Source organism: Centroberyx affinis, unplaced genomic scaffold (genome assembly GCF_046629955.1).
Source record: "Centroberyx affinis isolate AG114_WGS23_722 - 3 ecotype Tasmania unplaced genomic scaffold, CSIRO-AGI_Caff_v1 ptg006131l_1, whole genome shotgun sequence".
NCBI lineage: Eukaryota > Metazoa > Chordata > Actinopteri > Beryciformes > Berycidae > Centroberyx > Centroberyx affinis.
The window spans coordinates 80,035-95,158 of record NW_027283119.1 but is presented as its reverse complement, the minus strand read 5'-3'; the positions used below and the strand labels follow the sequence as shown (position 1 = coordinate 95,158).

General features: G+C 40.6%; 1 protein-coding gene across 1 annotated transcript; it reads right to left on the bottom strand.

The window, feature by feature from the left end:
* Window positions 1-6: 6 nt before the first annotated feature.
* On the bottom strand, window positions 7-13,649 carry LOC139638146 (1-phosphatidylinositol 3-phosphate 5-kinase-like; the record flags this gene model as incomplete). The annotated part of the gene is made up of 12 exons (XM_071512184.1): window positions 13,567-13,649; window positions 11,033-11,229; window positions 8,252-8,419; window positions 5,712-5,821; window positions 5,345-5,516; window positions 4,884-5,091; window positions 3,594-3,683; window positions 3,320-3,488; window positions 2,953-3,110; window positions 2,108-2,219; window positions 396-543; window positions 7-170 (listed from the first exon to the last, which is right to left on the bottom strand). Coding segments are annotated over exons 2-12 (1,683 nt in total), but the record flags the coding sequence as incomplete, so codon positions are not given.
* Between the last annotated feature and the right edge of the window lie 1,475 nt (window positions 13,650-15,124).

Below are 15,124 nucleotides of genomic sequence, written 5' to 3'. Positions count from 1 at the left end.
TTTACCTTTCCGCTCAGTGGGAGTAGGTACATGTGGATACTTGGACTGTTTCTTGATGTGGAAGTTGACATTGTCTTGCTCCATGTTAAGGTTGATGGAGGCGGCGGAGTCGCTGTCCACCGCTGACTGGAAACTGCTGACTGACGTCCTCTTGCTGGGGCTGGCAGAGTCTGGACACAGGACATGACAAGTCAGACAAGGCAATGAGCTGCTGCTGGGATTTTACACTACAAACAGCACTACTGTTAGTTGAGTGAACTACGCTCCCCTGGTATAGACTTAGTTATATATACACCGAAGACACCCTGTACAAAGAGGAATGATCCAAGCCAGCATAATATGGCTACAGCTTAGGTTAGCACAACAATAAAAGGCACCAGATATGCGATACATACTGGGCATGGTGTAATCGTTGTCGTCTGCGAGCTGCTCTGTGTCGCTGTCGTCAAACTTGATGTCCTTGAACCAGGAGGGCTCTGAATGTCCCTCCAGGGAGTTGACACTGTCGCTGTCTGGAGACGGCGTCTCTGAGAACTCTGTACTCTGGAGACCAGACAGGGAGACGTCACATCAGCACAGTTTGCTTCACTGAACATATCAATCTTTTAAGCTGCTAGTGATAGGTCTTGTCGTTTTTCAAGTGTCAATGTGTGATGTATGTTTGTTAAAGGAGCCAAATCTGAGTTTTTTGTTAGCTTGACTGGGGTCAGGCAGGGTGAAAACCTATCCCCAATATTATTTGCATTATTTATAAATGACCTTGAGGAATATTTGGTACAAAATGGATGTGAGCCGGCTAGATGTGGTGACGCCATGATAGATAGCTATATTAAACTCATGGTATTAATGTATGCAGATGATACTATCGTTATGGCTACAACAAAAGAAGGACTTCAAAAAGCCATTGATCAAATGTGTTATTTTTGTAGGAAATGGAAGCTGAGTATAAACAGTAGTAAAACTAAAGTTACAATATTTGGCCATCACAAAACTGATGTTAAGAAGTACCAATTCTTCTGTGATGGTGAGGAGTTAGAAATCGTACATAGTTTCAAATACCTGGGTATTGTATTTAATTACAACGGTTCACTTAAAATTGCTATTGAGGAACTCTATAAACGGGCCTCTAGAGCTATGTTTGCTTTACTGTGTAAGTGTAGGAAGTTTGATTTACCAACAGATATAAGACTAGAGCTTTTTGATAGGCTTGTGACACCAGTTATGCTGTATGCATGCGAAGTATGGGGGTTTGAGAAGACAGCCATTTTAGAGAGATCTGAAATTACTCAAGGATGCATTGAAAGTTAAAATGTTAACTTGTAATAATGTGATATATGGGGAGTTAGGAAGACACCCACTATGTATTGGTATTAAAAAAAGAATTATTGGTTACTGGGGGAGTTTGTTGAAGGGGAAGGAAACAAAGATCAGCCGGGCAATGTATAATTGTTTTTTTAACTTGTATATCACTGGAACGTATGTATCACCGTGGATTACATCAGTTCAGCAAATATTAGACGAAGGTATGGCCAGACTATCTGTAATTTCCAAGTTTCTAACAGTAGAATTCCCAAAATAACAGGAAGATACTGGAAAGGAATAAAAGGTTTTTTAATTTATGTAATGACAACTGTCTGGGGGATGAATATCACATTCTGTTTGAATGTAAAAACACAAGCATTGTTGAGAATAGAAAGAAGCACCTGCCAAAATACTTTGTAAACCATCCATATGTTGAAACTTATATTATTATTGCAGACAGATGAACCAAGGATAGTATATACACTGGGTACATTTTTGAGTAATGTTCTGCCTCTCTTTAAATGATTTCATTTTTGCTAAAGATCTATTCTGGTTGTGTACCATTGTACTGCTGTCTTGTTTTATGTTTGTACTCCATACCACGATGTGTGGTCTAGAGTAAATACAATCTGAATCTGAAAGCTTTGAATTTGAGAGAGGCAAGTCAGTATACAGAAGCAAATGTAAAACAATGTGGATTGTATGCACCCTAAAAAATTATTATTAAAAATTAAATTATTTGTGGTCATTGATCAAGTCTGAGCTTGAAATGTGTGCTCATTCCCCTATTGACAAAGGCTGTCACCTGGAGGGGGCGATAGAGAGCATACTCATCCCTGAACAGCTGGTCGTGGTGGGTGACACAGTCCAGCCAGCGACCATCCACTAATGCCTGGCCTATGGCAATAGCCTGGGCCCTGCAGTTTAGGGAGAGGAGGAGGGGAGGGAGAGGGTGGAGGGAGGAGCACAACAGTAAAACATAAGACAAAGAGCTTTCATCTTATATATAAATTAGATGCATAAGGGCGGCCACTCATGAGCCTTCTGCACTGTGCTCACCGCTAAGCAAGGCACATCATTACAGATACATCATCACAGAAGTGCACATGGTAGCAGGAAGGCGGGGCATATAAAAACATTAGGCGACCTCAAATAATTTTTTTTTTTTTGCCATCGGTTGCAGATTGTTTTACATTTGTACAATGTACCGGAGCTTAGATCAAAAAACCTATGTGGTACTTTTTAACCAAGATCATGGTAACTTTTTAATGTTGGATCATACAGTTCTGGAAACTCAGACATACACAAGATGAGTTTCTCCTCCATCTTTGTACATCAAAATCTGATTTGATTTTCACAAGGTCAGCTGCAAACTGGGTGGGTTCAAATAAGTGGACTTGGTCAAAATGTTGCGCGGTGGATGATGCCAAAGGTAGCGCTGCCTCTGAAGTGGGTTTTCCATAGGAAAACAATGGTTCAGCCAGTGCAAAGCGATTTTGCCAGTGATCATATGACATAAATAATATTTCCCCAAACATACCAGTGATTCCAAAGAGGAGCTTATTATCACAGTATTCTATCCAAAGACAAGCAGCACCTTGGAGCACATAAAAGAACATACAGTACATCTGTTGCCCAGTAAGATGTTACCTGGTGGAGATGGTGCCATTCCTCAGCAGCCAGTTGACCAGCTCCTTTCCCACAATGCAGTTGGGGTAGGTCCTCAGCCAGTACCTGTGGTCCTGGAACTCCATCCCCGTGCTGTTGTGGCAGATTTTCTTCCACAGGTCCTTCAACTGGGATGAGTCCTGCATGACATATGGTATGACACTAAGTAAATATCAGCCATGTGTTTTTGCTCTAGGTTTGTTGTTCCTCTTTTAAACTTGGATCACAGAGAGGGGCAGTGTCAGAGAGTCAATGAGGGCAAAATAATGAAAAAAGAGTATTTTAAAAAGGAGGTATACAAGGAGATGAAAAGCTGCAAATGGGAAAGAAAATAGCAGCCAGGCGTCACCAGTAGGATCTTCCTCTCCTCCTCGCTGTGGTCCTGCTTGATGCCAGCTTTGGTGCCAGACTTGCTGCCTGACATGGCTCGGCTGGTCTGCGGGCTGACTGAACTGTCGTAGGAAGGCACCATGGAGGAGCCAGAGCGGTCCAGGGACAGGTTGGTCACACTGGCAGACCTGCAGGAGAGACAAAGAGGAACAGGTCACACTGCTGGACCAAACTATGCTGAATCAAGCTGGAATACACTGCACTATATCAGCAAAGCAGGAGCAGTAACTGACCTCTTCCTAGCAGGTGATTTGCCTACGTCTTCTTGTAGTGTTGTCAGTCTGGAGCTGAGGCCGCTGTTCTGAGACTCCTGGTGAATCAAACTTCGGCACACACAGAGACACACTTTAATTCATGCTTTATTTGCTGTGCTCATTTCACTTCCCCTGATCCGCTATTCAGCCCAGCGTTAATTATGACCAGTGAATACATGCATGCAGACGCAAGTTTTTATCGGGCTAGATTGCATCAGGCTCCACTTACAGACAGCTAAAGTTGAAACAGGTGTGAAAAAATGAATGAAACAAACAGCAAGACTCACTTCTTTCTCATCCCAATAGGAGTTTTTCTATGCCAGGAGAGAGAGGAAAAATATTTTCTTTGAGACAGGTCAATAGAGAAATAAGCAGCAGGGGCACACTGATTCAAAGGCAGTAACACTGCTATGACAGGGACACAAGCACAGGGTTACAAAATGCATGCAATGTCGGATGATCCCTCAGACAAAGGACGTCCTTGAGAAAGACATTCAATTTATCAATTTGTCTGTTCTGTGCATGGCTAATGAAATTAAAATGTGCCACAACAATAGCTGAAAAGATAACTGAATGAAAGAGAAGGTTCAACCAATCTCTGTGGTATACAATGGTGTAGGCATACTTCATGTCCTCAAAGGTCATGCATCACTAATGGACCTGTTTGGATATTTCTAAAATAGAAATTAGATTTCTAATATGCCATGCCACCTGATGCCAATTATTGAGTCTTGACCGGGTACAGGGTACACACCAAGCACACACAGGTATTAAAACAGGAGAAAAAAGTTAGGGAAAGGAGAAAGGCAAGCATGGAGGGAGAATGAGCAAAGAAAAAAAAAGAGCAACATCCTAACATGACAAAACAACTGTCAACTGCACATGCTAATGAGAGATGATGACAGATTTGTACAACAGCTAACTTAGATGCGACAATGAAAAGTCAACATTTCGGTTGTGGGTAAATGGGACAGTTTTGTCATGCAGCATTCACACGTGGTAAACATGATGGTCTGAGGTACAGTTGAGGAGGAGTGAGGCATGGATTCAGAGATGACGACGCATGCATCATGCAGGGTGCCTCCTTTCTGACTCTACTTTCACCGGACATGGACTAAATCAAATCAGAAATCTTTTCAAATACTAAAAATCTGCAATTAGATGATATGATTTGGAGTGCCAAATTTAATCTGTATTCACTTGATTCTTATTTGACAAGATTTCCAGACTTGATTTGGCCCTAGGTGTGGTGTGTGTGAGTGTGTTCACCTCTGCCAGGTCAGGTCTTCCTCAAGGAAGATGTTCCTGCTGGCCTTGCGCCCACCCACGGGTGTCCGTGGCTCGCTGGGTTCCAACACACACACAGAGCAGGGAGAGTCCGACAGGGCGCTCAGGTCCTCGCCAATGGAACCCGAGTCAGCAGAGTGAGCGTAGCTTAGAGCTATCTTACGACAGTAGGTACAGGCCCGCAGGTCTCCTACATACAGAGTACATACATACATGTAATCACATCAATCAAGCCGTGCTATGACAGATTCATGCCTGACAAATATTGATTGTGAAAGCTGATTTAGAAACTCATTCAAAAATGTGCATTCCTGAAAATGACTAAGTACTGATGCCATTTCAGAGCTCTACTCAGGCTGTTTTAACAGAAACAGCACTGATTCACTGTGTTTCTAGTGGGGTTTATTGAACATGGCAGATAAATAACCACAAAAAGCACTCACCCGTGTAGCCCATGAACTTGCCGGGGATTTCCTGGTTGCAGCAGCGGCTGCAGAAGATCTGGCCACACAGTCGGCAGTGGTGGCGGCGGCGGAAGGTGGTGAACTTCTCATTGCAGTCGTAACACTCCTTACACTGGCTGTCTGGCATCCAGTACTGCTTCAGATCGCTGTCCTAAGGGGGGACAACAACCGCAAAGCACCACTTTTGTCCACAAACATCAAAGTAGTATGGTTTTGATATGTAGTAAGGCTTTTTAGTGCAACTGCCGAAAACATACAACGTTTTTTTACTTTTCTCAGCAAAAGCCAGTTTACTCAAATGACTGCATAAAAGGCATTGTTAGATTGGGTATGTCTAATTTGATACCTGGCTCTTCCCCTCCATGATTTCCTTCAGCCTCTTCAGAGCAGTGCGGAGTTGCACAGCTGTGCGAGGGTCATGACTGCCTAGAGGCGTCTCCGATTTCCTGCGGCCCTCTAAGAATACACAACCACACACACACACACACGCACACACACACACAGCACGAGTCAACAAAATAATTGAAAACAGTGCATGCCTTCTTTAAAATCCATGCTGCCACATTGTCAAATATCCCCTTTTAAATGCAGATTGAAAGAAGGAAAATATTTATTTTTCATTGCAGCTTGCTTTACCGTAGCCCTTTAGGCCTGACAGCTATAATGTAATACAGCATTTGACAATGCAACACCAAGTGAGTAACATTCTCCTGAGTTGTGAATGTGGATAAAATAATGCATGACATGGCCAACAAAAAGTGCAACTGGGCAAGAAACAAAAACATATAGAAGAAGTGTTAGCTCTCCAATCATTTTCCACAAACATCGCTCCAATTATTAGTGCCTGGGTGGAAAACATCAGGGCAAATCAAAGACCAATAGAAAGCACTCCAGTATAAATGCCAATATCAAAAGTACACACACACACACACACACACACACAAACAAACACACTTGCATGCACTCAGACACACAAAAGTGTTTGTATTAGGCCATTCTTTCAGACCAAGTTGTTAAGGTCAAGCATAAAGCAATCTTTAGTAAACCACACAGTAGAGAACCCCTCACCTGGCCAATCCACTGTAATCAGAAAAGACATGAGAATGGATGTTACAGCCCGTCATAGTGCATCCATTCACTTTTCTGCTTTTTTTTCAAAGCTGAAACATTTGTCAACACCAAACATCTTCTTTAGTCTTTCTTAAAGTCTTCCTTTAAGTCTTTCTCACAAGCCTGCTACTTTTATAGGCACAGTATCATGGATTATTTGGGAAAAACAAACATTATTTCCCTGCCTAATTCCCTCTCTCCAAAAGAATGTGGTTTTCCATGAGCATTTTGTTCCAAAATGTGATATCCATCATTTGAAATAGTGGCAACTACTATATTACAAATTCTACAAAATATTGACAGCACAAAAATAAAAGTAATCATGGTACTTTTTCCGTGGTTAATTCCATAGGTAAGGTAAGTCCGTAGGTAATTTAAGTCCCTGGTTAACAAAATGACTGCAGGGTTCCTTCACATTTTCAATTTCAAGTTTCCACACACTTCCCAGACCTTAATTTCCTGATTTAATTCGAGAATGTCGTCTTGCCCTTACTATCTATGCCATATCACTCTATAGAAGAAGATTATTCTTCAAAGCGACAAATATCAGGACATGTGAGAGGACAGGGGTCTAAATGGAACAATACAACAATATTTTTTCCATACTTCCTTTTCCATACCCCAACCTTTTTGGTGCCATTTCCGAACTTATCAACCTAGAAATTGCCAAATTATTTTTCTATACATTTCCAGACCTGTGTGGGAACCCTGAGACTGGATCCTCTAAATTTCGGAGATACTGAATGCTGAACTTCAGGAAATTATAGTTTTCCATAATGGATAATATATAAAGTACTGGAAAAGAATGCTTCAGTTATTTCCTACCTTGCAGAAGGTCATGTATAATCCAGTCTACAAATGGCAAGAATGAACATGACAAACTTCTTCCCAGAGCTTCAAGAGAGCATCTTGAAGGAGCGGACCTTTACTCAGAAACACCTATGGGCTACAGCTGGCTTTAGTCTATCTGCTCTCAGTGTTATCAATTTCAATTCAATTCAATTCGATTGGAATGTGCTTTATTGGCAGGAAGGTTCACAGACAATATTGCCAAAGCATCAAGATAAATATCAGTCTAGGTGGGCCTGTGTGTGTGTGTGTGTGTGAGAGAGTCAGTGCCTGGACAGAGGAACTGGGTTTGCTGCATTATCAGTGGCCTCTGATTAGTTTAGCCAAGACAGAGATTTCAAAATCAGTAACAACAAGTTACACATAATGCTATCAGCAAACGTGTAAATCAACAGACTAAGCCAGGATGTCGACAAGTTTCATCAAGTCAAATTTAAGACTTTTTAAGACCTTGTTAATGCCAGCTGGAATGAAATATGTGACAAATTTTGAAACTGACATGGGTCTATATAAAGGTCTGTGTGATTGTGCTGATTTGTCAGCACATAAATAAACTGCAACATTTTTACGATTTCTAAAATTGAACTTAAGACTTAAAATACAACACTTAATCATATTCATGACCCTTTAAGACCTTGTTTGGATTATAATTATTTAAGACATTTAAGCCTTCTTCAGGATCTTCAGATATTCTGCAAGATTGATTAATGACACCTTTGGAGAGTTCTTGAAACAAACAGCCAAAAGAGTGGTGTCAAATCCTGAAAAACAGCACTGGACGCACTATGCAAAAGGTGTTTTCTATCACATGCGTCACAAATCTCTTTCCAGTTAGCTAATTAGCTAACTGACAAAACACAATCCACCTAGGCCTCAAATATCAGTATATTTTGTGTGTGTGTGTGTGTGTCTGTGTGTGTGTTTTACCGGAGGCAGTGGAGGTGCGTCGGAGGAGATCAGGGTGCTGTTTCCGGTGTGTCCCCGAGCCGTGGATGGAGTGGGAAGGACTGGAGGACCAGCTCCTCCTCTCTGCCTGAGGGGAAGGGGACGGCACATCTGCCTTCTCTGAGACTGTCGAGGGAGGCCGTCCCTCCTCTACACACACACACGCACACAAACACACACACACACACACACACACACACACACACACACACACACAGGAGACAGTGAGCAAGAGAATGAAAAGGAGAGGCTTGGGGAGCTAAATAACAACACAGAGAGAATAAAATAAAACATCAACAAATAACAGTTCATATTTTTAAGGGTGATTGGGAAGTCAACTCACCTTTAGTATTTTCATTTTGACAGTGGGAAAGTAGACAGGGAGATAAAGGGTGATACAGGAGAGAAAGCTCTGGCGGGGTATACATGTAGTCCCAGAGGAGGAGAATTAACCACTCAACTATTTCTGGGCGCAGACCAGACCTACGTTAACACTTTATTTGAAGGGGGGTGAATAAGGCTGATATAACACTGTCATAACTGTCATGACAACTGACATGAACATGAATGAGACTTTATGAATGTTTACAACTGTTATCATTAAGTGTCATTCAGTTGATGATGTCACTTTTAATGCAAAGTTGACACTGTTCTAGATGTCTCTGTCATGACAACTTGACATTAACCAAAGGGACTTAACCTGTCATAAACATATGTCATGACAGACTTCAAACCCTTTGTTTGTATGTGTTCAGATTACATTAAACTGTCATATGTGGTTGTTTTTGACAGTGGCTGTCACGAGACCGACATAACTGTGTCATGAGTGTTTTCCCTGAACTCAAATACAGTGGTAGAATTTGGATGTTTCATAAAGATACAAAGTGTTATTACACTGTCAATTTAAACAATATCACACGAGAGGGAGTGCTGTTGTACTATATATTAGCACGGCTGTGATTTGGTCGTAGATAACTAAACCAGCAGCTGGGTTACACAAAAACTACCCAACTCCGTGGAAATAACCCAGAAAAATGGCCCAACAGGCTCAAACCAGCATATGATAGATAGATAAAATAGGTAGATAAAATAACCCAGCATGTCAAATGCACCTCTACAGGAGTTACATCAAAATTCATAAACAAAACTTTTGCAGTTGTGATATGGGCTTTAGAAAGAAGACCTTAGAAAGACCTAAACAGTAGCAATTGACAATTCAACAAATAGTTTTCCTTAAATTGTATTTACATCAAAGTGTAAAACAGTTTACATTTTTACCAGAAAATCAGTAGTCACCATTTGACAAAATAAAAATAAATGTCTCAAATTGTACCTTAGAACACTTTATGAAACGTCAAATAGGCCTAGTTCTATCCAATAGTTACCCAGCGGTGTTACCCTGCAGTTTTTAGGGTGGCGTAATAACACTTTATATCTTTATGAAATGTCCAAATTCTACCACTGTACTTGAGTTCAGGGAAAAGGCTCATGACACAGTTATGACGGTCTCATGACAGCCATTGTCAAATATGACAGTTTAATGTAATCTGAACACATACAGTGATAATGAAGTCTTCCATGACATATGTTTATGACATCTAGAACAGTGTCAACTTTGCATTGAAGGTGACATTATCAACCGAATGACACTTAATGACAACAGTCGTAAACATTCATAAAGTTTAATTCATGTTCATGTCAGTTGTCGTGACAGTCATGACAGTGATATGTCAGCCTTATTCACCCCCCTTCAAATAAAGTGTTACCAAAGTTTTTGTCCATTTCACAAGGACATGACTGTATAAGTAAAAGAGAGATAACTAACTAAGAAATAACTACTTTTGAAAATGTTTTCTGTCTCCCTTTAATCTAATAATATAAATATGAGATGCACTATTCCTCTTGTAATTCATTTAAAAGGAATTTCTAAAAGACAGACAATGTGACAGTACAATGTTGCCATAACGAGGGGAGGAGTGTTGTATGGAGTACAGGACTTGAGAAGCAGGACTAGAAACACAAGACCGGTCACGTGGCTGGCTAGCTCCTGGAACTGGTCCCAACAGCCAATTTCTATCACATGACTTTGGCAAAATGCCCCAACTTCTTCCAGCAAACCTCACTTGATTTAACAGAGGCAAAAGGATACTGGGAACAGGCTTTACATGTTTTTGTAGATCTAGGTTAAGAAACATTTGAGCTTCCTCAATTGTTTTGAAATCAGTGAGCTTTCTCATAACAAGATTAACGAATGTAGTGCTGACCTTTCACTGAATTACAGCTTAATTCTATCTTAAGCATGTGGGTCATGGTTTAGGTCACTTCCTAATGACTGCCAAGCATCAGAATTTTAACAATGCTAAGGTCAAAAGGCCGAGCAAATCATAAGCTTTCTGTGTTTTTCTTATGTGGATGATAATTGATTTCATTTTCTATATGCTTGTTTATTTACAAAACTGAGAGAAATATGATAACGGAGCACCATACAAACTTGAACTATTCAGACTTCATGTAATGCAACAATGTATTTTTTGGACAGTTAAATGGATATCATTTATTTCTTCACTTTTGGTTTTGCCACGCAGTACATCAACACAGGCTTGAGTTCGGCTGTGATTTACCTTCCAAAAGGGCCCACATATACTGGATAGAATGGAAGTGGCCTAAGGCAGCTTTAGCTAAACAAGACATAACTGTAGGTCTATAATGGGTCCACATCCATTACTTTATCTAGATGCTTGTGTGTGGGTGTGAATCCCTGACCTTTGTTGTTGAAGCGAAACAGATTGACAAATGAGCTGTATGCGGAGCGGAGCGGCGGCTCATCCTGCTCCGGCGTCAGCGGTTTGAAGTGAGTCAGGTGGGAGGGGCTGGCGGGTGAGATGACAGGTGGCTCGACACTCCAATCCGTTGAGGATGAAGACGAGGACTTGTCATCAGCAGCCATGTCACTGCTACTCCTGGTGGCGTAGAAAATACATATTAGATTACCGGCTGGCTAATGATGTGCTTTCAAGACTCTGTCACAAATGCTTTCAAGCATGTCTACCTGATTAACCTCACTTCAAATGGCGTAAGGACTCTTAGTCAAACTGTGCTGGCTTCATCAAGCCCATCTGGAAGAACGGTGTCATTCATTGGCCGGCTCGCCAGCATGTCTGTGTTAACGTCAATCCTGGTCACCAGCATTAGAAAAGTCAAGATAAATCCATTGCTGCTCCAATTTTATGGCCTCATTTTTACACCATCAGCATGGAATGCAATGCTCTACGTTGATCTAGTCCTTGGAGCTGCTCCCCCGTAATCACACTAGGTTTGTTTGCTTCTAGATACTGTTATTTCGGTTCCTGATGTTTGAATATTTGACAACTTGCTTCAAACAACTTGTTTTGTTATTTCTTGGAAAGCACAGAGGGAACTAGAACTGGGTTCAAGTGTATGAAAATTAATAGTGCAGGCCTAGCCAATCTTCAAGATAAAACAGTAATCCAAATCAACAGGAGAAAGCAGTCTGAGTGTTAGAGAGGCAAGTTGGTAACTGGAAAGTCATTGGTATGGATTCTTGGATCAGCTGAAAACAATCTGGGTGTGGGAAGGGAAAAGCAACTGCTCTCCCCTTCCTTACCATTGTCCTAAAAAAGCCCTTGAGCAAGGCACTCAACCCCTCAGTAATCCTGCTCAATGGTCAGCATATGACAAGATGATGATGTGTGGCTGTAATGAACAACTCCCTGTTACACATGTGTGTAACTGCCCTCCCTCTGTAACTTGATTAAATACAGTTTAAAAAGGTCAAAAAATAGAATGATCAGTGTAAGCCAGGCATAAGCCTGCCTGCACTGTACACCACTGGCCAAAGTCTTTTCATTGTATTTTAAACAATATGTTTAACAGCTCAATATCTACATTATTAAATAGAAATTTACAAAAAAAAAGGCATTGTGGTTACATATGCAAACCTACTGCAAAGCAGAAGAAGCAATAATTACAACTGCAAGAAGCGCAACCACTACACAAAAGCCATTGTGAAACAGAACCACATATTTTAGCTATATAAGCTTACTCAAGGAGGCACATGATTTTTCTAATACTAATGAACCTACACAGAGAAAATGAGAAACAATTAACTGGACACAATAATCACAGTAACATGTAAAAGAAAGCGTGACAAATAGTACAACATTTGAGGAAGTAACAGTTTTAGTGCAACCTGTCACGTGTTTGAGGTTTAATCTAGTTTTACTCAAGTAAACATTTTGAGAAATTAACCTTAACTTAATTTGTCTTTGATACTAAACAATCCAATTCAGGTTAGTTAGCAACAAACAAGTAATAACACGTTCTTAGAAATTCACAGACAAGTTATGTTAATATAATCTTCAAGCCAAATGAAATATTGTGATCTAAACTCCTGCCAACTTCTGTAATCTAAACCTGCCATACAATGTATCCCACGTCTTTCTGTAATATCAAACAGATTAACTGAGTAACGTGCCCAAAAATAACCTGCCCAAAGCCATCCTAGGCCAAACCAAATCGCCATCTCTTCCGCATTAGCTGATCATGTACAACACATTGAGAAAATGTCTATAAATCTCTTGTCTATGCTTACCCTTTGAAGAAAGTTACAGAGTTTGAGTTTGCAATGCATGCCATTTCAGCTAACAGCGCAGAGGACCGGGAGGAAAATGACAAAATCACCAGGCAGCATCACACTCTCCACCTCATCATGTGATCATAATAGACCGAGGTATGGCTAAACATCTGACAGCCCAAGACCATGCCCTCCACCCATACCACATAGCGGGAGTGACAGTGACACTATAAAACCGATGATGAAATATAGCATCTCAACATCACCCCATATTTACATGCGCTGATAGTTTGCAAGACGTTCAAGACCCCGACAGCCTATCATCATTTTTACCAAATGAAGTTGGCTAACTTAGCTAGCAATTGGATAGCATAAGAAAACTAGAACTAGATAAGCTAACTACCGGTACTTTTGCATGTAACCTGATCAAATTTCAACACATGGGATATCTCACCATATTTTACAGCCATATGAAGACAGCTATTCATAAATATAGACTATTTTATCCGCTAGTTTAGCCAGCAACTACTGTCTCTAGAGATACAGTAACTAGCTAGCCAACCAACGTTAGCTACTGTAAATAGCCTAGCTAATGTTAGCTTCCTTTACTAGCTAGCTAGATGGCTGGCTGCAATAGCGCAACACTTGGAGCAGTTGACACATAAAATAACGAACTGCTGTTGTAGCAAAAACATTAAATTACCAGTTTACTGTCTGTCTTCGGCATCACTGTATGAATGACTTTGACATGTAAAACAGCTGAACTGGTGTCGAAAAGCCGACTCCCATATACAGACAGGCCTGACGAATCGAGAGCATAACCAAATCGAACTGTTGTGATCACGAGAAAAGGCAGCGGCAGCAGCACTCAGAGATGTCGATTAAACATTGTTAGTTATAAGCGATAGCCACAGTCGTGCTTAACAGTGATTTTATAACAGGTACGATGTTACACATGACTATGCTAATATTATCACTACGAGTCGAGCTATTTCTACTCGGCAGAGACTGGGCATTTTACAATACCTAGTTTGTCACCTTGTTAAGACAGCATGAGTAAAGTTATTATTATGAATAGTTAGTGCCTTATTCAGTCAGTCAAAAGAGAGAGAGACCAAGTTTACCTATGTACTCCATTTTGAGCCAGGAGCCAGGTGCGCACTGAGTCCATGATCAAAATCAAAATCACCTAAGAATCCAATTATGAGTAGCCTACTTTGTCTTCCCTGGCATTGTGTTGATCTGGTGGTGTCTGTCGAAGATGCGAGGGAGAAGTGCCAGCTAAAGCTGTCCAGTCGTGTTATATGAATAAAGGAGTTGCAGGTTAATGATTGCAAGATGACGGAACTGACACAGCCTCATTCATTCTAAAGTGACCCCGTTTTTCACAGACCTAATGTCTAATGAAACATTTAATAGCATTTGACAGGGAAGTCACTTGACTGCACAATCACTGTTTCCTTAAACCTTTCTGCACACAGATACCCAACACACACACACACACACACACACACACACACACACACACACACACACAGAAAACCATGAAATCATATAGTAGCCTGGGACTTTGTTATACACTTGAACACAGAAATGTATTGCTGTGATGTCTATTCAGCTTACCGGAATACTATTAAGACTAGAAAGTAAAACTTCCAGAAGTTGAGAAAGGACACAGACATAGGCTATTAAATGCAAATAGGCTGATATTATTATATTTGATATCTGATATTATTCATCTGTTGTGGTATGATTTGGGGAATGTATCTAATCATTATAAGATACAATATTTGTAGTTGCTTTTTAGCTTTAATTTTTATTAAGTATTTTGAATGTTATAAATATCACATTGGTTTTACAGTGTACTTTACAGTAAACTTTACTATTGTTCCTCCCCTCCTTCCTTCCCTTCTTCCGCCTTCCCTCTGTCCTACCTTGTGATTGGCTGTCAATTTCCAGGATACGCCTCCGAAGATTTGAGCGGAAGTGGCGGGGTTTTGTTTATGTTTAAATAGAGACTGCGTGGGGTTTTCATATTGTTCAGCCAGAAAGTTCGCATTAAGTTTTCTTGTCTTTTGTCGTTATCAATGAGCGGAGCTAACGGCGTTAAACAGGTTAGCGTACATTTAAGGTAGTTACATTAGAACAACAACACCAGCTACATTTAGCTAACTACTTCTACTACTTGAAGTTTGTTAGCTAATGCATGTTAACTGTGAAAATACAAGAGGTGGTTCACTGTTAAGTCCATTATCGGACAC